This window comes from Nomascus leucogenys, chromosome 11, assembly GCF_006542625.1.
Source record: "Nomascus leucogenys isolate Asia chromosome 11, Asia_NLE_v1, whole genome shotgun sequence".
In the NCBI taxonomy this organism is placed as follows: Eukaryota; Metazoa; Chordata; class Mammalia; order Primates; family Hylobatidae; genus Nomascus; species Nomascus leucogenys.
The window spans coordinates 53,798,048-53,820,369 of record NC_044391.1 but is presented as its reverse complement, the minus strand read 5'-3'; the positions used below and the strand labels follow the sequence as shown (position 1 = coordinate 53,820,369).

General features: G+C 55.1%; 2 protein-coding genes across 5 annotated transcripts; one reads left to right on the top strand and one right to left on the bottom strand.

Annotated features, from left to right (window-relative positions):
* The first annotated feature begins 992 nt into the window (after positions 1-992).
* On the top strand, positions 993-13,413 carry GLI1 (GLI family zinc finger 1). The gene is made up of 12 exons (XM_030822360.1): positions 993-1,407; positions 4,862-4,988; positions 5,196-5,288; positions 5,867-6,062; positions 6,305-6,449; positions 6,801-6,890; positions 6,980-7,117; positions 7,432-7,581; positions 8,502-8,666; positions 9,164-9,394; positions 10,584-10,851; positions 11,463-13,413. Exons 2-12 carry the CDS (start codon positions 4,889-4,891, stop codon positions 13,205-13,207), a joined length of 3,321 nt encoding a protein of 1,106 aa, XP_030678220.1. The 5' UTR covers positions 993-1,407; positions 4,862-4,888; the 3' UTR covers positions 13,208-13,413.
* On the bottom strand, positions 13,400-20,833 carry ARHGAP9 (Rho GTPase activating protein 9). 4 transcript variants are annotated; one of them, XM_030822361.1, is made up of 17 exons: positions 20,260-20,827; positions 19,709-19,926; positions 18,631-18,852; positions 18,325-18,438; positions 18,041-18,133; positions 17,751-17,812; positions 17,524-17,614; positions 17,241-17,336; positions 17,003-17,101; positions 16,645-16,786; positions 16,453-16,560; positions 16,037-16,135; positions 15,788-15,865; positions 15,585-15,638; positions 15,196-15,330; positions 14,755-14,860; positions 13,400-13,833 (listed from the first exon to the last, which is right to left on the bottom strand). In XM_030822361.1, the coding sequence occupies exons 1-17, from the start codon at positions 20,573-20,575 to the stop codon at positions 13,662-13,664; spliced, it is 2,205 nt and encodes a 734-aa protein (XP_030678221.1). In that variant the 5' UTR covers positions 20,576-20,827; the 3' UTR covers positions 13,400-13,661. The 4 variants fall into 4 exon arrangements, 3 of the variants coding, with proteins under 3 accessions (XP_030678221.1, XP_030678223.1, XP_030678222.1); XR_004032278.1 differs by having other exon boundaries at positions 13,404-13,833; positions 15,614-15,638; positions 20,260-20,833; XM_030822363.1 differs by lacking the exon at positions 17,241-17,336.
* Positions 20,834-22,322: the final 1,489 nt, after the last annotated feature.

The following is a 22,322-nucleotide window of genomic DNA, read 5'->3' as shown; positions in this document are numbered from 1 at the left end:
GTCTGGGTCAAAGTCCCAGACCTCCCCCTACCTTCACCTTTTCTTTTCCCCCTTGACCCTCAAACTGAACAGTTAACCCACCGACCTTCCAGACCCAAGGGGGTGGTTCTTGGAAGCAGAGCTAGGATGTGGGAGGTCTGCCTGTGGGGTTGAAAAAAACGGGAGCGGGTGCCCTTTTTCCCTGTCATTCTTTCTCCTCTTTCTCATAAAAATCAGACTGAAATGCTGCCCCTCCCCTATATCCGGTCACGATGGCAACGCAAATCTAAAGAGGCAGGGCACTTCCCTGTCAGGCAGTACCGCCGGGCATAGCAACCTCTGCCTCTCCGTTTCTCAGAGCTCACATATCCATCTCCTGTGCTTTTAAGTGGGCCTTAGTGAGGGGCTCCTCCTTCAGCTGGGCTCCTCCTTCAGCTCCCCAGCTCTTCTGCTTCGACTCCGAGCAGGTGTCATGTGTGAGGACGGCCAGCAGAGGGAGCAGAAAGCCTGGAAGAGCGGCTAGAGCCTGCAGTGGCGTGGTGCGGAGGGGCGGCAGTCTCCAGAACTTCGAGAGGCAGATCCGGGGTTCTCGGGAAAGGGGCTTCAGTCCCAGGGCTCCTTGGTTACCTCGTGAACACACACCCTGCACCCAGAGCCTCAGCCGCTGCTTCTTGCTTTTATGCTCCATAGACTCCTCATCTTCTGCCAGAGCCCCCAGCCCCTCAACTTGATTTGCCCCAAACCCCAACTCTGTCCCAGCCGCTCCAAGTTCCATCCAAAGGGTGAGGCCTGCCGATAAATCACAGGATGGCAGAATGCTCAGTTAGCACCAACCAAAGGCGAGTACCCTACATCCACTATTACCGTTCTCGGTTGAACTTCTCCCCCTACCCCGCAATATTTTCCTCAATCTGGTTGTCGGGGCCTCTTTGGGGCCAGCCGATCCAGAAATCCAAGCCGGGATTTACTACCCACCAACAGCAGCGTGTTCAGCGCGGGGGGGGGAGGGGGGCGTAGGCAGCATAGGGTCCCTCAAGGGAGGGGGAGGATCCTGGGGGTCCTGGGGGTGCAATAAGCCCGGCACCCCCTCTCTTGCTTCCAGCTACCCCGCCTCATCCTCCAGAACGGCAAGAGGGAGGGAAATAGAAGGGAGGTGAGGGGCGAGCGGGAAGAGCGGCGGCGCGCCAGCGGCTGGAGCGAGAAAAAGTTTTTGCAAAAGGGAAAAAAAAGTTTGCGCTTCTCGCGGGTGGTCCGGGCTTGCGGCCCGGCGGGCTGGGCCGGCGGGAGGGCTGGGGGCCAGGTTGGGGGGGTGGGGGTGGCATCGAGGCTGCGCCGCCGTGGCCCTCTCCGCCCCCCTCCCCACCGCACACCCCCCAGCCCAGACTCCTGCCCTGGACCGCGCATCTCGAGCCCAGCGCCCAGACAGAGGTGAGAAGGGGGGGGCAGGCGGGGGACCACCTGGGAGCAGTGGGGGAGGGGGCCTGAGGGGATGCTCAGCTTCCTAGGGACTCATCCCAGACCCGGGACATAGAGGCAAAATAGGGGTGGGAGAGCCTGGGGTGAGACATTAGAAACTCCAAATTTTTCACTTGTATCTTTCTCTGTATCTTCTTTTTCTTCCCTTTTTTCTTCTGTCAGTCTGTGTATCTCTGTCTCAGGGAACCGTGGGTCTTTGTCTCCGCCTCTCCCATATATTAGAAATATCTCACTTTCATGCGGTTAAGCTGAAGAGGCTGGAGGGATGGCTAGCTGGAGGTCTGCGTTGTAGAGAGGGAACTCCAGGTGTGTGTCTGCGCGTGGGGCAGGAAGACGTCAGTGTTTCTGAAAGGAGGGGACTGCAAAGGAGGGAGCTCCAGGTGGGGTGGGGACGGGTGTGTGGGAGGCAACAGAGCCACTAGGGGCCAGCCAGGCTTGAACCCTTGACCTGTCTTGTGACAGATGTGCCAGTGGATGCTTGTGTTTGGGGGGAAAGGAGTGTCTTCTGGACTTGGAAGGGGGCTGGGGGCAGGGGGCTGTCCAAGGTGTAGTGATGGCCCTAGAATGACCCCAGGCAATTTTGGACTGCTAAGTCCCAAGGGCTGTGGGCAAGGCGCTCAGGAGGAGCCGGGGAGACCTTGTCTTGACCCTCTGACCTCAGGACCACCGGGGCAGCGGGAGCCAGCCGCAGGGAGACCCCTACCGGGGCTGGGCGGGACCACTGGTCACTGCCAGCCTGTGTATCCCCGTTGGCCCCCCGCCCAAACGGGAGCTGGGGATCGAGGCCCCTCCTCTGCCTCAGACCACCCTGCCTGCCCTTGCTCCCCGCTCTGAATTCTCTTTCAGGTCCCATGACCCCGAAACAATCAGCACTGGGCAGCTAGCTTTCGGGACAGGATTAGGGAAAGGGGACCCCGTAGAGCCTGAGACTGAGGGTTTTAGGGATCTGGAGAGCTGGGGTCTTATAGGATAGGTCTTTACGTTCCAGTAGAGGGAGAAGGCGGGCGGTTTCCCGGGGGATATGTAAGGGTCGGAATAAGTGTGGTTTTCCCTAGGGGGCGGGGTCCAGAGACCTCTCCCCCTCCACCATTATCTCCCTGGCATCCCCGCCCTTGACGTCACCAGGGGGTTCCCGGGGGTCTGGAGGGGTTAACCCTTGGGAAGCCGGCTGCTATAACCAGGAACCTAAGGTGTCCGGGCCCCTCCTCCTCCCCATACACACCTAATTTTATTGACCCAGTCACTTTCTCTCATTTCTCTCCCCTATACTTTCTGGATTCTTCTCCCTTTCTAACCCCACCAATGGGGACCCCCATTCTCCAGTAGTGCCCCCCTGGGCGCCACTGCCTGCTTTCCGGATGCGCTGAGAGGAGGAGGGAAGAATGCGGCCCGCCCCTCAGCCCCCACCCCTACCGCTCGCTCGACTGGGCTCCCGGGGCGGGAGGGGGGAGCGGAGCCGTCTGCAGCCAGTGCCTGCGGCGGCGACTTGGGTGGGCCGAGGAGGCACGGGGGCGGGGAAGGCGGGACCGGGAGTAGGGGGGCGGAGCCGACTCCTGGGAGTTGGGGAGCGGGGGTGCGAGGGGGACGCTGGAAAACAGGGAGACACCGAAGATGGTTTAGGGTTCCGGCAGGGGAACCCTAGAGCTCCCTGTCCCATCCCGAACTCTCACACCCCAGAAAAACTTTACCGAAGCTAAAAAAGTTGGCGACATTTTCCTTTTACTAGCCTGAAGGGGAGATGTGGGTGGGCTGTGGCACGCGTGGGCGAGGGGTGTAGCCCCATTTCCTTGGAGGCTCTTCGGCGGCTGGGCAGTGGAGCAGAAAGATGACTGAGTAGGCAAGTTTGGGGGAGTCTCTAGTGTTTGGGGGATCATTTGCGAACTTGCCTCCTTCCCCTGGGTGAGTCATAGAGGGAAGGAGGCGGGAGAATTGTCCCCCCATCCAGCTGCCAGCCAGCTGTGCCCCCCGCCCCCCAACATTAGTGCCAAGGTCAAGTTGGGAGGTCTTGGATGCGGGATCCGCATCTCGGTTGGAAAAGGAGGAGTTAGGAAGGGTACAGCCCAGGCTGCCGGGCCGGGCTGGGTCGCGGGGTCCGGGTTCCGCTCCCCATCTCACCCCGCCCTCACCCTAAATCCCAGCATCCCGGGATCACCCACCGCGCCGGCCGGCCCGGCCCGCTCCCGGTGGTTCTCCACCCCACCCCGCCCCACCCCACCCTCATTCCCGGGAGACCGGAAAACCCGGGATGGAGTCAAAACTGGAGTTTGAAAAGAAAAACGGACAGCAGCACCTTCTTCCTCGCTACGCTTTTATAACGATCACATTGTTTTTTTCATTCTCTCAGAGTCTCCCCTCATACTTCCTTTCCTGTTCCCCCAAAACAGAGACAAAAAGATTAGGTGGGCCCGATTTAAACTACCCCAGAATAACACCAGCTTTCACCTTTGTACCCAACAGACCCAGAAGACTCCCCTCAGGAACCTTACCTCCTCCTCCACACTGTTTTCTGTCTAAGAGGGCAGATCGCTTGTGCTCCCTCCTGGCCCCACCTGGCTCTATGTCGGGACTGTGGCTAGGGCTCCCTCTGCTGGACACTGCAGAGATTGTACACGGGCTGTCCCTGGGGAGGGGCACAAGAAGGAAGGGGAAACGGGCTCTAGCAGAGCCGCCCAGTGCTTGAAGTCAGATCCATCACACGAGTTCTCCCATCCCACCCCTCAAAGCCGGCCCGGGGTTAGAGCAAGAAGAATTAGAGAGTCCATGTTACTAAAATCACTTGAAGTTAATATAGGCACAATTAGTCCAAAACATGCCCTCTACACACAGACCACACAGGCAAAGCTCCCACCCAGTTCCCAAGAAGATCCCCAGAGTACACAGACTACAAGACTGCCTCTGCGTCTCTGGAACATCATTTCCCCTTATCCCCTCCCTCACTCAGTGAGTGATGCTTTTTTTTTTTTTTTTTTTTTTTTTGAGACGGAATCTCGCTCTGTCGCCCAGGCTGGAGTGCAGTGGCGCCATCTCGACTCACTGAAACCTCCGCCTCCCAGGTTCAAGCGATTCTCCTGCCTCAGCCTTCCGAGTAGCTGGGATTACAGGCACCCGCCATCATGACTGGCTAATTTTTGTATTTTTGTAGAGACGGGGGTTTCACCGTGTTGGCCAGGCTGGTCTTGAACTGACCTCAGGTGATCCTCCCGCCTCAGCCTCTCAAAGTGTTGGGATTACAGGTGTGAGCCACCATGCCCGGCTCAGTGATGCTCTTTTCAACTCGATTTTCGTGGCACATGCCTTAGAGGGGCAGGGGACACCAGGGATGTTCTGCCCAGGATTCTGTGCCTGAGACTGCTGTCTGACCGTCTCTATTTGCCTCCACCTTTATAACTACCTTCCCTTTCTGCAGTGTCCCCACACCCTCCTCTGAGACGCCATGTTCAACTCGATGACCCCACCACCAGTCAGTAGCTATGGCGAGCCCTGCTGTCTCCGGCCCCTCCCCAGTCAGGGGGCCCCCAGTGTGGGGACAGAAGGTCAGTGTATATACCAATCCCTGGGCCTTGAGGATTTGGCAGGTCTCCCACTTGGGCCCACTCCCACCCCATGCCAGTTTCCTATCTACAGGAGGATTTGAGACCCCATGTCATATGGACCTGGAATCTGGGATCAGGTCATGTCTGGGGTTTTAAGGTGAGGCTTACGTATCCTCCATTCCCATTCCAGCTGTCTCTTTTTTCTAGGACTGTCTGGCCCGCCCTTCTGCCACCAAGCTAACCTCATGTCCGGCCCCCACAGTTATGGGTCAGCCAGAGAGACCAACAGCTACACCGAGGGTGAGGGCTCAGGCAACACCTCTTCCCTTTCTGCCCCTCTCTGACTTGTTCTGAAAGAGAAAGTGGGAGGGCAGGGGATCTCACTTGGAGGAGGAGATGCTTGGAGATGTGAGGCATCAGAGCACCATCAAGAAGTCACAGATGGGGCCGGGCACGGTGGCTCACGCCTGTAATCCCAGCACTTTGTGGGGAGGCCGTGGCAAGAAGATCGCTTGAGGTCAGGAATTCAAAACCAGCCAGGCCAACATGGTGAAACCCCGTCTCTACTAACAATACAAAAATTAGCCAGGCGTGGTGGTGTGCACCTGTAGTCCCGATTACAGGGGAGGCTGAGGCAGGAGAATCACTTGAAGCTGGGAACGTGGAGGTTGCAGTGAGGCAAGATGGTGCCACGCACTCCAGCCTGGGTTACAGAGCATGACTCTGTGTCTCTCAAAAAAAAAAAAAAGTCACAGATAGGATCAACAGGGCAAAGCAGAATCAAGTATCATTGGTTTTGCCAAGTCAGGACCCATAGGTTAGGTGCATGAAGAGACACGCCCCTTTACCATATCCATCTCCACTGTCTCCTGCCCCAGGCCCACTCTTTTCTTCTCCCCGGAGTGCAGTCAAGTTGACCAAGAAGCGGGCACTGTCCATCTCACCTCTGTCAGATGCCAGCCTGGACCTGCAGACGGTTATCCGCACCTCACCCAGCTCCCTCGTAGCTTTCATCAACTCACGATGCACATCTCCAGGAGGCTCCTACGGTCATCTCTCCATTGGCACCATGAGGTGCAGTCAGCCCCGGGCCAAGAGGCCCCTAAAGCCCCTACCAAAGTCCATTAAAAGTCTCAAGCCCTCAAACTACCTAACTCTATTTGAATCCTTGTCATTTCAAAGACAACTCTCCTCAGTACTTCCCTGGGACTGCCTCAACCACTACAAATCCCAAGTCTTCCAGAAATCCTCCAAATAGCCCAATCCTTCCTGAGACTTCCTAACTATCTTAAGTAACTGCCTCCTCTCCTCCTCAGCCCATCTCTGGGATTCCCAGCCCAGATGAATCACCAAAAAGGGCCCTCGCCTTCCTTCGGGGTCCAGCCTTGTGGTCCCCATGACTCCGCCCGGGGCGGGATGATCCCACATCCTCAGTCCCGGGGACCCCTCCCAACTTGCCAGGTGAGAGTGCCCATATTGCTACCTGATTTCCCTCAGCTCAGGGTGGGTAGGTGGTGGATTTTGTAGGGGAAAGGTGAAGGAAGGACAAGGGATATAAGTTTTCAGTACTAGAAAAGTAAAGAGGTGTGGGTGCTGGGGTTCACTCCTTGCAGTTGAGTCAGACACTTCCAAATGGGATCCCACCTTTTGCCCATCCCATTCACCAGTGTAGTCTGAGGAGGAAGTCCCTTCCAAACCCAGGAGGCTCTAGCTGCTTGGGTGGGGGCACTTAGGCCAGGAAGACCTGGCTTGGTTTCCTCTTCCTTCTGCTTGCTTCCACCCTCATCACCGTCACCTCTTCCCCTGGGGAAGCTGAAGTCTGAGCTGGACATGCTGGTTGGCAAGTGCCGGGAGGAACCCTTGGAAGGTGATATGTCCAGCCCCAACTCCACAGGCATACAGGTAAGGGGATGGGTGGGAGCTTTACCTCTGGGACCTGAGCAAAACTAAAGGTCACCCAAGTGACCCTGAGATTGCCTCTCTTGCCCTAGGATCCCCTGTTGGGGATGCTGGATGGGCGGGAGGACCTTGAGAGAGAGGAGAAGCGTGAGCCTGAATCTGTGTATGAAACTGACTGCCGTTGGGATGGCTGCAGCCAGGAATTTGACTCCCAAGAGCAGCTGGTGCACGTGAGCCCCAGGGGGTAACAGGAATGGCTAGCCAGAACCTTTAGGAGATTCTGAGTGGGACATGGTGGAATCCGGCTGAGGGCAGGAGGTCAGAGGAGACTGAAGTTGAATGCTCAGTTGGGTAGGCAGAAGCTCAGAAGTTGTAGCTTTGCCTTAGGGAGCTGGAAGACCTGAGACATGAGATACGATATTGTTCTTGCCTCTTCCTCCTTGAGGTGGAGTCGTGGAAGAGGAACAGGGGGTGGAGGGAAGGTCTGTTCTGGACCTTGGGGGCATGGGAGAGCCTTGGAGTGCCTTTGTATCTTCTCCCTCAGCACATCAACAGCGAGCACATCCACGGGGAGCGGAAAGAGTTCGTGTGCCACTGGGGGGGCTGCTCCAGGGAGCTGAGGCCCTTCAAAGCCCAGTATATGCTGGTGGTGCACATGCGCAGACACACTGGCGAGAAGCCACACAAGTGCACGGTGAGGCACCAGTGTCCCAAGTCCAGGGTCTCTTCCTAAATCGGGGCTGTCCTTCAAGGTAGGGCCCAAGGCAGACTTGCTTTTATAAGTCCTTTCTTCCATAAACAAATATTAAAAATAATGTTTGTGTGACTGTGTTGGCATAAAGATGAATATGATGATATATATTAAAACACTCTTGGACCTAAAAGCTCATTTTTTTCCCCTTGATTTTAAAAGACATTAAAACAGGCCAGGCACGGTGGCTGACACCTGTAATCCCAGCACTTTGGGAGGCTGAGCCGGGCAGATCACAAGGTCAGGAGTTCGAGACCAGCTTGGCCAATATGGTGAAACCCTGCCTCTACTAAAAATATAAAAATTAGCTGGGCGTGGTGATGGGCGCCTGTAGTCCCTGCTACTCGGGAGGCTGAGGCAGAAGAATCACTTGAACCCGGGAGGTGGAGGTTGCAGTGAACCAAGATGGCACCACTGCACTCCAGCCTGGGCAACAGAGCGAAACTCTGCCTCAAAAAAAAATTTTTTTAAAAAGACATTAAAACATGTTCGTGGGCCTCTTAAAGTATTGTCGGCCTTCAGTACTGTGCCTACTACTCTGCCTAATGGATAAACCCTGCATCAAGGACAACAGCCTGTTCCCCCAAGACGACCCCATCTTGGGACAGCCTAAGATCCCCATGCAGAGAAATCTGCCCTGACTTGGTCAGAAGATGCTCTAGCTTCTTTATATTCCCACAGGGAGAGTGCCTCCAACTGCTTCCCTTCTCCAAGTTCTTGCCTGCCCTTGTCCCCTAGTTTTGGGAAGTGCCTTTCATCTTGAGTTATATTCTCTGATGTGTGTCCTTTTGGAGATTGAGGGTTCCTTCCATCTCCATGTCCTCCGTCTGAGAACTATCCTTTGACCCCCGCATGTCCCCCAGTTTGAAGGGTGCCGGAAGTCATACTCACGCCTCGAAAACCTGAAGACGCACCTGCGGTCACACACGGGTGAGAAGCCATACATGTGTGAGCATGAGGGCTGCAGTAAAGCCTTCAGCAATGCCAGTGACCGAGCCAAGCACCAGAATCGGACCCATTCCAATGAGGTGAATGCCCCAACTAAGAGACCCTCCCCTCTTGAGAAGCCACCTACCAGGGAGATTTCCCCCATAAGAAATCCCTTAGCCCAGCACCCACTCCACAGAGGTGAGTCCCCCTCCCCACATAATTCGCCCAGAAAAGGCTTTTCTGAAACCCAGAATTTCCACTTCACCACTCCTCCTCCTACCTCTAACCTCTAACCAGCCAAAGGGCTAACCTAAAAGATGCCATCTAGAGGAGACCCCTGATCCCTCCAACCCCTGGATTTATGGGACGTCACAGCCCTGGGTTCACCCCCTCATCTTTCCCAGGCTGTCAGTTTTCCTAACCCTCCACTTAATCTCTGCATCTTTGACTCCCACCCGAGGCCTCCACCCTCCTTACTTCCTTTGGTGCTGTGTGCTCCTCCCCTGCCCCCTGTGTTGTCACCACTTTTTCCCATTTCTTCTGCATTCTTCCGCTTTGATCTGTTTGCCTTCTGTCTCCACTCTCTACTCAACAGAAGCCGTATGTGTGTAAGCTCCCTGGCTGCACCAAACGCTATACAGATCCCAGCTCACTGCGAAAACATGTCAAGACAGTGCATGGTCCTGACGCCCATGTGACCAAACGGCACCGAGGGGATGGCCCCCTGCCTCGGGCACCATCCATTTCTACAGTGGAGCCCAAGAGGGAGCGGGAAGGAGGTCCCATCAGGGAGGAGAGCAGACTGACTGTGCCAGAGGGTGCCATGGTGAGAGAGCCCAGGCAACCCTCACCTCCATACCCCAGCTCACCCTGTGGACATCTTTCTAGTTACTTCCCTCCTATAGAAGTCACTCTTCTGTGACCAGTCTGCCTGTCTCTTGTCTTAGTGTTGCTCTTTGGGCTTCCCCAAATCTAGAGATTTTAGAATCTTTCTCTGTCTCACTCTCTCACTCTCTCTCTCTCTCCTTCCTTCTTTCCTTCTTTCCTTTCTTCTTTTCTTTCTTTCTCTCTGTCTCTCTCTCTCTCTCTCTCTTTCTGACAGGGTCTTGCTCTGTTGCCCAGGCTGGAGTGTAGTGGCATAATCATAGCTCACTGCAGCCTCAAACTCCTGGGCTCGGGTGATCACTACAGGCACACACCATCATGCCTGGCTAATTTTTCTTCTTTTTAGAGATGGAGTCTTGCTATGTTGACCAGGCTGGTCTCAAACTCCTGGCCTCGAATGATCCTCCCACCTCAGCTTCCCACAGTGCTGGGATGAGCCAATGCATCCAACCCAAACTCTTTCTTTTTTTTTCAGACGGAGTCTCGCTCTGTTGCCCAGGCTGGAGTGCAGTGGCACGATCTCGGCTCACTGCAACCTCCGCCTCCTGGGTTCACGCCATTCTGCCTCAGCCTCCTGAGTAGCTGGGACTACAGGTGCCTGCCACCACGCCCAGCTAACTTTTTTGTATTTTTAGTAGAGATGGGGTTTCACCGTGTTAACCAGGATGGTCTCGATCTCCTGACCTCGTGATCCGCCCGCCTCGGCCTTGCAAAGTGCTGGGATTACAGGCGTGAGCCACCGCACCCGGCAACTCTTTCTTAAATAGCACTTAGTATATGTTCCAAGCCTTTTACATGTATAATTCCATGTACTTCTCACAGCAACTTCATGAGAAAGGGACTCACTGTTCCCATTTTCAGGTGAAGAAACTCAGACATAGAGAAATAGCCCAAGGTCATAGAACTAAGAGCAAGAATTTGAGTCCAGCCAGTCCGTGCTCCAGCCTAGGTTCTTCTCATCAAATGTCTCACATTCAGTTTGCTCCCCCATCTCTTACCTGCTTAGCCCTTTCTACACTTACAAGCTTCCTTGGAACCCCAGCAGTCACTGGGACACAGGCTTCAGCCACTTATCAAGTTGAAGGAGCTATGGGGAAGGGTGTTGCCCTCAGACCTCATCTTCTCCACAGAAGCCACAGCCAAGCCCTGGGGCCCAGTCATCCTGCAGCAGTGACCACTCCCCGGCAGGCAGTGCAGCCAATACAGACAGCGGTGTGGAAATGACTGGCAATGCAGGGGGCAGCAATGAAGACCTCTCCAGCTTGGACGAGGGACCTTGCATCGCTGGCACTGGTCTGTCCACTCTTCGCCGCCTTGAGAACCTCAGGCTGGACCAGCTGCATCAACTCCGGCCAATAGGGACCCGGGGTCTCAAACTGCCCAGCTTGTCCCACACCGGTGAGACCTGGGTGTGGGAGGAGTGGCTGGGGTGAGATCTGGACCTGCCCTGAGGTTGAGAGGAGGAAGTCACCCTTGAGGGCTGTCACATAGCACTTTTGTATAATTAGAAAATGATCTCCTTCCTCAAGACACTTCCCATTTATCAGAAAATAGTTGTGATGTACAAACATGCAAAGGCTAGCCAGGCATGGTGGTGGGCACCTGTAATCCCAGCTACTCAGGAAGCTGAGGCAGGAGAATCGCTTGAACCTGGGAGGCAGAGGTTGCAGTGAGCTGAGATTGCGCCATTGCACTCCAGCTTGGGCAACGAGCGAAACTCTGTCTCAAACAAAACAAAACAAACAAACAAACAAGTATGCAAAGGCTATGATGCGAATGCTGTTCCCTAGGACTGTGCAGCATACAACCTGTACAACTGTTCATAGCGACCCTGAATCCTTGGTAACCCAGAAACAGAATAGGCATGGGAGAAGTAGGAGACAGAACTGACTGGTTAGGGATAACGAGCTTATACCTGGGAATCCAGGACAAGGCTGTTGCATGGAGGAGGCAGGGTGAGATTTAGGAAGATCCTTGACCGTCCTACCTTTTCCCCCCATCACTTGCAGGTACCCCTGTGTCCCGCCGCGCGGGCCCCCCAGTCTCTCTTGACCGCCGCAGCAGCAGCTCCAGCAGCATCAGCTCTGCCTATACTGTCAGCCGCCGCTCCTCCCTGGCCTCTCCTTTCCCCCCTGGCTCCCCACCAGAGAATGGAGCATCCTCCCTGCCTGGCCTTATGCCTGCCCAGCACTACCTGCTCCGGGCAAGATATGCTTCAGCCGGAGGGGGTGGTACTCCACCCACTGCAGCATCCAGCCTGGATCGGATAGGGGGTCTTCCCATGCCTCCTTGGAGAAGCCGAGCCGAGTATCCAGGATACAACCCCAATGCAGGGGTCACCCGGAGGGCCAGTGACCCAGCCCGGGCTGCTGACCGTCCTGCTCCAGCTAGAGTCCAGAGGTTCAAGAGCCTGGGCTGTGTCCATACCCCACCCACTGTGGCAGGGGGAGGACAGAACTTTGATCCTTACCTCCCAACCTCTGTCTACTCACCACAGCCCCCCAGCATCACTGAGAATGCTGCCATGGATGCTAGAGGGCTACAGGAAGAGCCAGAAGTTGGGACCTCTATGGTGGGCAGTGGTCTGAACCCCTATATGGACTTCCCACCTGCTGATACTCTGGGATATGGGGGACCTGAAGGGGCAGCAGCTGAGCCTTATGGAGCGAGGGGTCCAGGCTCTCTGCCCCTTGGGCCTGGTCCACCCACCAACTATGGCCCCAACCCCTGTCCCCAGCAGGCCTCATATCCTGACCCCACCCAAGAAACATGGGGTGAGTTCCCTTCCCACTCTGGGCTGTACCCAAGCCCCAAGGCTCTAGGTGGAACCTACAGCCAGTGTCCTCGACTTGAACATTATGGACAAGTGCAAGTCAAGCCGGAACAGGCGTGCCCAGTGGGGTCTGACTCCACAGGACTGGCACCCTGCCTCAGTGCCCACCCCAGTGAGGGGCCCCCACATCCACAGCCTCTCATTTCCCATTACCCCCAGCCCCCTCCTCCCCAGTATCTCCAGTCAGGCCCCTATCCCCAGCCACCCCCTGATTATCTTCCTTCAGAACCCAGACCTTGCCTGGACTTTGATTCCCCCACCCATTCCACAGGGCAGCTCAAGGCTCAGCTTGTGTGTAATTATGTTCAATCTCAACAGGAGCTGCTGTGGGAGGGTGGGGGCAGGGAAGATGCCCCAGCCCAGGAACCTTCCTACCAGAGTCCTAAGTTTCTGGGGGGTTCCCAGGTTAGCCCAAGCCCTGCTAAAGCTCCAGTGACCACATATGGACCTGGCTTTGGACCCAACTTGCCCAATCACAAGTCAGGCTCCTATCTCACCCCTTCACCATGCCATGAAAATTTTGTAGTGGGGGCAAACAGGGCTTCCCATAGGGCAGCAGCACCACCTCGACTTCTGCCCCCATTGCCAACTTGCTATGGGCCTCTCAAAGTAGGAGGCACAAACCCCAGCTGTGGCCATCCTGAGGTGGGCAGGCTAGGAGGGGGTCCTGCCTTGTACCCTCCTCCCGAAGGACAGGTATGTAACCCCCTGGACTCTCTTGATCTTGACAACACGCAGCTGGACTTTGTGGCTATTCTGGATGAGGCCCAGGGGCTGAGTCCTCCTCCTTCCCATGATCAGGGGGGCAGCTCTGGACATACCCCACCTCCCTCTGGGCCCCCCAACATGGCTGTGGGCAACATGAGTGTCTTACTGAGATCCCTACCTGGGGAAACACAATTCCTCAACTCTAGTGCCTGAAGAGTAGGGAATCTCATCCATCACAGATCGCTTTCCTAAGGGGTTTCTATCCTTCCAGAAAAATTGGGGGAGCTGCAGTCCCCTGCACAAGATGCCCCAGGGATGGGAGATATGGGCTGGGGGCTATGTATAGTCTGTATATGTTTTGAGGAGAAATTTGATAATGACACTGTTTCCTGATAATAAAGGAACTGCATCAGAAAAAATAACATGCCGCTTTGTGTATTATTATGTTGGGGAGGAATGATAACAGGGAACAAGAAGAGATGCAGGGATTAATCCACTCAGTTTCCTCTTTAGAGAAGTTCCCTCACCCATCCCAACACCTCAAGTCACACTCATGAAGATGGAGACAGTCATTTGGGAGATTTAAAGGGATGTCCTCAAAACAGAACACCAGACTCTCACCACCAGAGATGACTGGAAATATGTTTTCTCTTCTTCCTTCCCTGCATCAGGGGAAGAGGCTGGTGAAGTTGGTGAGCATCAGCTGGACCAGCTGCCCTGGATAGAGAGCATGGGCTGCTGGGTCAGATGTCTCCTGCTCTGGCCGAAACAGGGTTGGTCCAAACACAATTCCCAGATTGTGGGGTGTCATGCGATTCTTATCTGAGTGTGCTATCACCCTGTAAGCAAAGGCCAAGGAAGGGGATATATGGCAGCAGCTTGCCACTTCATAGCAATGTAACCCTTCAAAGTTCTGAGCAGGGAAGAGTTCACTCTGGGATTCCTCCACGTGGTGACCAAAAAAACAAGGAGACACAAGGGGAATGGAGATGGACCAGTGGAGAAACCTTCAGGATACAACCTGAAGATACAACTGCCTCTTCCAGCTTCAGGGGCTGCCCCCAAGAGTTCTGTCTGCTCATAGTTTGGGAGTCTTTAATTCAAATGGCCATCCTCTCTCAGAAGTCACTGCCCAGGCCCAGTTCAACCAAAGAAGCCATCAGCAATGTCCCAATGGGAGACAAAGACACAGAGGGAAGGAAGAAGTAAGATTTCCCTTATTTCTTTCACAGCATCTTGGTTCCATTTCCCCACTTGATGCTGACATTTAGGTTTGGACCTAAAGGCTTTGATGGACACGGTGGCTTACACCTGTAATCCCAGCACTTTGGGAGGCTGAGGTAGGTAAATCACCTGAGGTCAGGAGTTCGAGACCAGCCTGGCCAACATGGTGAAACCCCATCTCTACTAAAAATACAAAAATTAGCCAGGCGTGGTGGCGGGCACCTGTAATCCCAGTTACTCAGGAGGCTGAGACAGGAGAATCGCTTGAATCCGGGAGGCAGAGGTTGCAGTGAGCTGAAATTGCACCACTGCACTCCAGTCTGGGCGACAGAGCGAGACTCTGTCTCAAAATAAATAAAATAAAAAAATAAAGGTTTTGACTCTAGTAATATGCTCCTGCACAGAGGCTGCCTGTTTCCTCACCTGCCCATTAAACTTAGGTGTTTCCCTACCTTCACTCCACCTGCACAGAGTCCCTGTGGCATTCCCCACTCCACCTTTCCCCAGCATGAACAAAGAGGTTCAGTCTTCCTGACCTGCATAAATGCTCCAGGAGGTACCGTAGAGTGTCATGGTTGGGCTTTGGCATTGAGCCTATTAATTCTTGTATCTGAGAGAGGCACTGCTCTGATTCGGAGAGTGCTAGAAAGAGAGTGATGGGAAAGGCATGGTAGTAAGGTTAGGGAAGGTGCTAGGACAGGGTGGGTAAATTCACTGCTCTTTCCCACAGGCATGGAAGACATCATTAATCTAGCACAGCTTTCTTTTTCACATAGCCCAACTATAGCCTCATAATTCTTTTCAATTCAACCCTCTAAATATTCACAAAAAAGCAACTGGAGTAGGCACCTGAGTTGAATGTTATTTTCCATCTCTAAGGTCAGAATGGGAAAGAAGAGTATAAGGGAACCTCTATTCTATTATTTACCGCCCGTGTCCCCCATATCAAGGGTTCTTTCCAAAGCTCCAACCCTTACCAAGGGTAGCACGGAAACGGGGCAGCAGCAGTGGTGGCACCAGAGGCTGGGGCAGCTCCCGGAGAAAAAGCTTCAGGGCTCCGGTGACCACATGAATGTCATCCCACTCAGTACTGTCCAAATCTAACCGACCTTCTGGAGGGAGAAGGAGGTATAGGGGCTTCAGGGCTCATGAAGGGCCAGAAAGATCTAGAGACTGAGAGATTAGAAGTTCTGGAGAAATCCAGTCAAAGCAGACTGTAGGAATGCCTAGAGGGTCTGCAATGGGGCAAGGCAGCTAAGGTGGGGATGAGGACAACCCTCCCAGGAGTGGTACATGGGGGTTTCCACAGGAAGCAAAGAGGATACATGGAAGTTTTAGGGGTCTGAAGGGTCTTCCATGTAAGTACCTTGTCCTGGCTGTTCTGGGAACACATACCTCCCATCGGAGGTGACCGCACGCTCTGCAACATGAATGAGGAGAGATCAGGAGCTAAGACATACACTTCTAGCCTGACGGCCTCTCTGTTCTGCCAGCTTCCTCATGTAGGACGGCCCATGGTTCTCAGGCAAGACATTCTTAGTACAACCACTGGCCCACAAGCCTTCTCACCTCTGTCCACCAGAAAGCGAAGCTTCTGGACCACTGCCAAGTTCCCACTCACCCGATAAATGCCATCCACATCTAGACCTGAGAGATGAGGAAGGAGTAGATGAGGTCTGCTTCTTGAAAGTGTGTGTGGTGAGGGATATAAGGGTGGAGAGAAAAAGGGCAGTAGGAAGACTAGGTAGAATGGGGGAGGCAGAAAATTCTAGGCCTTAGCCTGTTGGAAGAGGATTCTGGGGTCTCTGAGAAAATGACCTCTTTTATCCACAGCAGCAATGCAGAGTCGCACAAAGCTGGGCACCGTGTCTCCTTCCCGCTGGCAGAGTGATTCCAACTGGCAGCCGAACACCTGGTCTGGGGAAGCAGAGTGAGGCGGGAAGCCAGTGCCAGCGTCACTCACAGGAGGTCTTCTCAGCATAGGTCTTTATCCTTAAGTGAGGCTGGTCCTCCTGGCTGCCTGTGCCAGGCCTGGGCAAGGAAATACATTCCACCCCCCTTCCCCTGCTTCAAACAATCTGGCAAAGGGGTACAGGTCACCCCGGCTTCTCCCCTAAACAATCTGGGGTAGTGGGAAAGCAGCAGTCACAGAAGGTTGTGGTCTAGTTCTGGGAAGCTCTATTCTGAGCCTCGCTGGAGTTTTCTTATCCATGAACCTGGCCCAGGCCCCTCACCTCGGAGCAGACCCCGCTCCTGCAGGCTTTGTAAGGGCGGTCTCTTCGCGATGAGCCGCTTTAGTTTGTTGCGCACGCGGTTCTGCTCGGTGCCTTCGGGCCCGCGAACTGCAGGAGGCAGGTAGAGCGGGGCGTGAGCGCCCGGGAGCCTCGCTGCGCTCCCGGACCGTCCGTCCCCGGCCCTCGCCTCACTGGAGCTCCGGCGGCTGCTGAGGCGCAGCAGCGGCTTGGACACCGGCTCCGACTCCTCTTCTTCGTCCTCCCCGGCGCTCAGCTCCGCCAGCTCCGCGGGTCCAGAGCCCGACAGACGCAGCTCCAGGGGGTTCTCCCGATCCTTGACCCGGGGCGGGCCGTGTCGAAGGTGAGAGAGGAGAGAAATCTGCACCCCTAGCAGGACTCTGACCCCCTGCCAGGGTCCCACGTCCCGGCCCAGGCCAAGGCTCTCCAGCGAGCCCACCCTGCCCCCACTGCCCCTGACTCCTATCGTTCCTACCCCACTCCCTTGGTCCCGGCCGGCCCGAGCCTCCCTCCGGGCCTCCACCCATCTAACCAGCCGCTCGATGACAGTCCGCAGCGCGCGGTGCCAGGCTCGCAGCTCTGTCTCGTGGTCCGACTGCAGCAGGAACTCGTGGCCAGGAACCGTGCGGATCTGAGGGCCAGGCGGGGAAACGCTCGGGTCAACGGGGAGGAGTATAAAAAGCAGGGAGACCTAACGGGAGGCCTGCGCGGAAGATTGGGGGCGCCCTCGGGTAAGGTGGGGCCTTGGGGACGCGCGGGAGGGCGCTCACGTGCAGGACGTTGCGGCGGCTGGACAGGTGGCGGCCGTGCGCCAGGGCCGCCCCGCGCAGGTCCACGCTACTTTCGGGCCGGCTACCCGCTGGCCCCTGACAATAAGGGAGGAAACTGAGGCCACGGTGTTGTTTCCTTTACTGCTTCCCTCTCCCCCGTGAGCTGTGAGGAGGTGGGCTTCTTTACCTTCCTCTGCACCGCCCTCCCCGCTGCCGCCCCCCACATTGGCGTGAGGCGGTAGGCAGCGCCCCCACCCCTCCTGCGCCTCTCGCTCACACTCACCCAGCCCGAGGTGGGCGCTGTCGGCGGTGGCTCTCGGTAGAACACCAGGCTGTTACCGGTTAACACCACCCAAGATGGGCCCCAGTTCTTCCTGCGGGGACAGAGAGGGGGAGGTAGTGGTAGCGAACAGGTCATTCTAGAATGACACGGGGAGGGTGCTCTTCCAACATCCTGCTCTACCCTATGGAGTTGACAGCCCAGGCCCTAGCTGTATTCCGGGTTCTCACCTGAGCTTGCGCCCGCCTTGAGCAATCTTGGTCATGTTGAGCAGACCCGACTTTTCCACCTCCTGGGAAGTGGGGGGAATGGCATCTGTAAGTCACCCCGCGCCCTCCACAGTGGCCACGGCTTTCCCTAGGGGGTCTCCCAGGAGTGAAGTCCCTTAAAGTTGCTCGGGGAGGGCTGGGTAAGAGGATATTCAGAAAGAGGAAGATGTTTATGTGGAGCAGGAATGGGGCGGGCGGGGGAGGGGGGGGCAGGGAGGATCTTGGCCTTCACAAAGAAATGGGAGATTCACATGGGGGTCGTCCAGGAGCTGCGGCAGAGGTCGAGGGGCCTGCAAGGCTGGAGGGCCAAGCTGCGAGGTGCGTTGGCTGAGACTGAGTGAACCCTAGGGGAGAGGATTGGAGAAACAGGTGGGAAACCCTCGACTCAGGAATCCCCGGCTGAAGGAGGAAGAGGGGTGGGATACGGGTGAGAGGTGGTGGGTGTGGTGGGGAATGGAGAATGTCTTACACAAAACAAAAAGTCATAACAAGCTGGCTTTTTCTGCATGTGACTGGGAGATGGGAGGGATCTCACCTGTGGGTCAAGCGGTTCTGGGGTCCCTGTGTCAGATCCGAAGCCCTTTGCCTGAGGTTGCAGGACATCATTGTTCCTCTTCAGGGTCTGTGTCCCCTCCATGGAGCCAGGGTTCTGGGTTAGGGGAGGAGGAAATAAAGCTACATCCAGATGCCACCTCTACCCACTCTAGTCCACACCCTTCTCATACTTGGCTGATTCTTCTGATCTTCCGAGAGCCCCAGAGAGAAAACACAGTACCTTGAGGTTCAGCAGGGGAAGGAAGAGCTTGAGAGGACAGTGGAGAAGCAGGAGGTAAGGTCTCACCATGTCACTGCGACTGCGGCGCGGGGGCTTCCAGGACTTGCAGCCAGTCAGTGAATTTATGTAGAAGCAGCGTCCAGAGTTGGGGTCCAGGTGCTGCTCCCAGGCATCCAGCCTCTGCAGCAGGGGGCATGCAGGGCCTGGGGGTGGGGACCGAGGACAGCGGCGAAGGTCCACCAGGTTACAGTACACGGGGGGCTCTGACATGAGGGGCTGGGGGCCTGCCTGCCAGAAAAAGGGGAAGAAGGAGGTGGTCATTCTGCCTGTTGCCCTTCCCATGCTTCTCTTGGCCTTCCCATCTCCTGCTCCCTCCCCCACTGTCTTCTCACCGCCAGCACTGGGCTGAGGTGACCTAGGTACTGGGGGAGAAACCCCAGGCCCCAGCTGCTTTTTAAAAATTCTCTCACAGTTTTCTTTGCTCTTCTCCTCACTTCCTGTTGCCAACTTCCCGCCTCCCCCACCCCACCCCCACCTCAGGGCCACAGGAAAGGGGAACAGGCTTTTTGTGGGGTGGGGGGAATGTTGAAGGGCATGCCCCACCCTCATATCCTGCAAGGTAAAAGAAGACAGAGAAGGGTCTACAGAAGGGAGGAGGAGCCCCTTTCCACCCACTGTTAAGAAAGAGAGGGAAGGGCTGAGCAAGTCACATCTCTAGAGGAGACCTGCTGTGGCCTAGCAGGCAAGCAGATCACAGAAAAACCCTGCCCTGGGCTAGGAGTCTGGAGGAAGGAAGAGCACAGGGCTGGCCTTTCAGTGCCTCCACTGCGCCCTGTGCCCTGTCCCCTCGGGGCCTTTGGTTCCTGCTGTCCCTTCTCACCTCCTACCCAGTTTGCCTCTTGGCTGCCTCTTTCTCCTCCTTGTTCAGAGTCAACTGAATGCCGTGACCTCACAGATGTCTCCCCGCACCACCCCAGCCACTCTCCACCATGTTAACTTGCCTTTGTAGACTTATCAGTAGTACCAAGGGTTATCTTATTTATTTGTTTTTGTGTTTGTCATCCCCAGGGGAGTCCCCTGAAGACAGGGGTGCTGTCTGTCCTGTGCCTAGAACAGGGAGCAGCTCAAAAGAGCTGTGACTCACTGTGCTGGCACTGGCTTCTGACAGCAAGTCTTCCTGGGAGGGGGATCTTCCACTTGGTCCTTCCTGGAAAGGCTTCAGAAGGCTGGGCCTCAGACTGTCAGTGCTGACGCTCCTACACATTCTGGGGGGAAGTGGAGGAGGCTGCTCCGAGCTAGCCTGAGCCCTGCTTGGCAGGGCCTGAGACAACTCCTCCAGGGAACCATGAAACAACTTCGGCCCTGGAAACAGAAAAGGGGAGGGTGGGTGGCAGGTGATCAGAACTGTTGTTGTAACTGGGTCCCCCATCTTGGGAACTCACAGGGAAGACAAGAAGGGCAGAGGGAGGATGTGGAAAATGGCATGAGACTTAGAAGCCTTAGGACTAGGAGGACAGGCAGTGGGATGAGGATGCCATGGCGGGGGCGAGAGGTAGGCTGATCAAAGGAAAACAAGAGAAGGTGGTTAGCAGAAGCTTGAGGGAGGGGGACCTCCCAAAAATTTCCAGAAGCCAGGGAGGTAGGAAGGTGATGGGAGGTAGGAAGGTGAAGGGAGAGGGCTTAGCACTTACTCACCAGGAGTCCAGAGCAATTGGCTGGGGATGACGGTAGTTGGACTCTGGGAAGGGATGGATTCCTCTATCATATAGGCTGCTGGGACGAAGATGGGTCGGGAGGTGGAGGGAGCTTCTAGGCGTCTTGCCAACCACCAGTCGGAGTTGGTCTTTCGAAGCAGTAGGAACCTGTCTCCTTCAGCCAGAGACACCTGCCGGCCATCTGCCCCAGTATAAGTAAAGGCATAGAGGGCACAGAGCTGGGATCCCTGAGAAGGGCTTCGAGGACCCAGCCCTAGGATCCCCCAGGAACTTGGCCACCACCGGCCGGATAGCATTGTAGCCAGCACTGTCACCTGTGGGAAAAAGGGACACTGGAGACCCAGAAGGGAACAGGCCTGGCTGTCTCCAGGTAGAGAGACATGGTTCTAGGAGCAGTGTTGCGGGCAGGTGAGGACAGGAGCCCTTGAGTTGGGGGAAAGGGTAGAGCAAACAGCCTGGTGAGGATCGGTGACAGGTTTTGGGGGCTGAGAACTCCTGGTGGTGTCTGGTGAGGAAGTATATAAGTAACATGAGAGAGGATGTGGTCAGCAGGGCTGCATGGCCGGCAAGGCAGGAAATTAGAGGAGATGACCTAGGCCAGTAGTTTTCCTCCTAGTACCTTATGGGGCCCATCAGAAGATTCAGGGGCAGGAGTTGGTCCTGGGTAGTGGTGGGAGTCTTGAGCTGGACGCAGGAAGGAGATAAGAAGAAAGAATCAGGTTCAAGACAGAAACAGGGAGACACAAGGTTAATGACAAGGACAAAAATGTGTGTTATTCTTTATTAAATTTATGCAAGCATCAATGTTTCCGTTACCAATCACCTCAGACCACAGCTGCGTGCTTCCTGTGCAGACTCAGAGAGACATGGTGACAGAGAAACAGAAAGCCAAATAAATACCAAGACCAAATCAGAGAGAAAGACAAAGTGGGAGAAACACAGAGGGATTCAGAGTTGAAATATCACCACCCTCCCAATCCAGGACACGATTTTGGGAGCTGAGAAGCCTTGATACTGTCCTGTATACACAAGCTTCTTGAGGCGGGAGCTACTTTAGTGTGTGGGTTCATTCATTTTTTTTTTTTTTTTTTTTTTTGAGACGAAGTCTCGTTCTTGTCCCCCAGGCTGGAGTGCGATGGCGCGATCTCGGGTCACTGAAACCTCCGCCCCCCCGGGTTCAAGTGATTCTCCTGTCTCAGTCCCCTGAGTAGCTGGGATTACAGGTGCCTGTCACCACACCCGGCTAGTTTTTGTATTTTTAGTAGAGACAGGGTTTCACCATGTTGGCCAGGCTGGTCTAGAACTCCTGACTTCAGGTGATTCACCCGCCTCGGCCTCCCAAAGTGCTGGGATTACAGGTGTGAGCCACCGCGCCCGGCCTCATTTGTGCTTTTATCCAGGATTGATTGAGTGCCTCCTGCGTGCAAGGAGCAGTGTCAGGCACTGGAGATGAGAGAAGGGAATGAGCCCTTTTGGAGCTTAAGGAGAGACAGACCTTAACTAATGACACAATAAACTTAATAATTACAATTGAATCAGGGACAATGGACAAGCAATACAAGATGCTATGACAGGTAGATAGGGGACTGATGTCAGCTTCTCCTTGGTGGAAGGTGGGAACTGACCTTCCCTGGATTACCAGCACTTTAAAACCCACACTTCTGCTTCCGCCTTACCTGACCACTCCTCTTTTCCCCTTCTCTTAGCTTCTCCACTGCACAATGTGAGGCTTTCTGTTTGGGTTTGGAGAGGTGGATTAAGGAGCGAATGCCCCTCCCCACTGGTGATATCAGAGAGCCAGCTCTCTTCCCCTGAGGGCTGAGTGGCTAGTACTGGGCTTCTGCCTCAGTGATCTTCCTAGTTTACTTCACTTCAACACATGGAGAACCCTACCCCTCAATTCTTCCTTCCCACTTCCAAAATAGTGACTAATTTCACCCATTTATTCACTTATTCATTCATTTGGTGTTCAGTGCTTGAATCTACCCTTTTTTTTTGCCTTCTCTGAAACTCTCTCTCCTATACTTCAGCTTGTTTTTGTTA

Excerpts from the sequence above, each read along its gene's own strand:
- GLI1 (XM_030822360.1), top strand. The coding sequence starts at position 4,889 with ATGTTCAACTCGATGACCCCACCACCAGTCAGTAGCTATGGCGAGCCC. Across the intron at positions 4,989-5,195 it reads CCCCAGTGTGGGGACAGAAG|GACTGTCTGGCCCGCCCTTC; the intron begins GTCAGTGTATAT and ends TCTTTTTTCTAG. Across the intron at positions 6,450-6,800 it reads GACCCCTCCCAACTTGCCAG|CTGAAGTCTGAGCTGGACAT; the intron begins GTGAGAGTGCCC and ends CCCCTGGGGAAG.
- ARHGAP9 (XM_030822361.1), bottom strand. The coding sequence starts at position 20,575 with ATGCTATCCGGCCGGTGGTGGCCAAGTTCCTGGGGGATCCTAGGGCTG. Across the intron at positions 18,134-18,324 it reads CAGAACCGCTTGACCCACAG|GGTTCACTCAGTCTCAGCCA; the intron begins GTGAGATCCCTC and ends CCTCTCCCCTAG. Across the intron at positions 14,861-15,195 it reads CCGTTTCCGTGCTACCCTTG|CACTCTCCGAATCAGAGCAG; the intron begins GTAAGGGTTGGA and ends CTCTCTTTCTAG.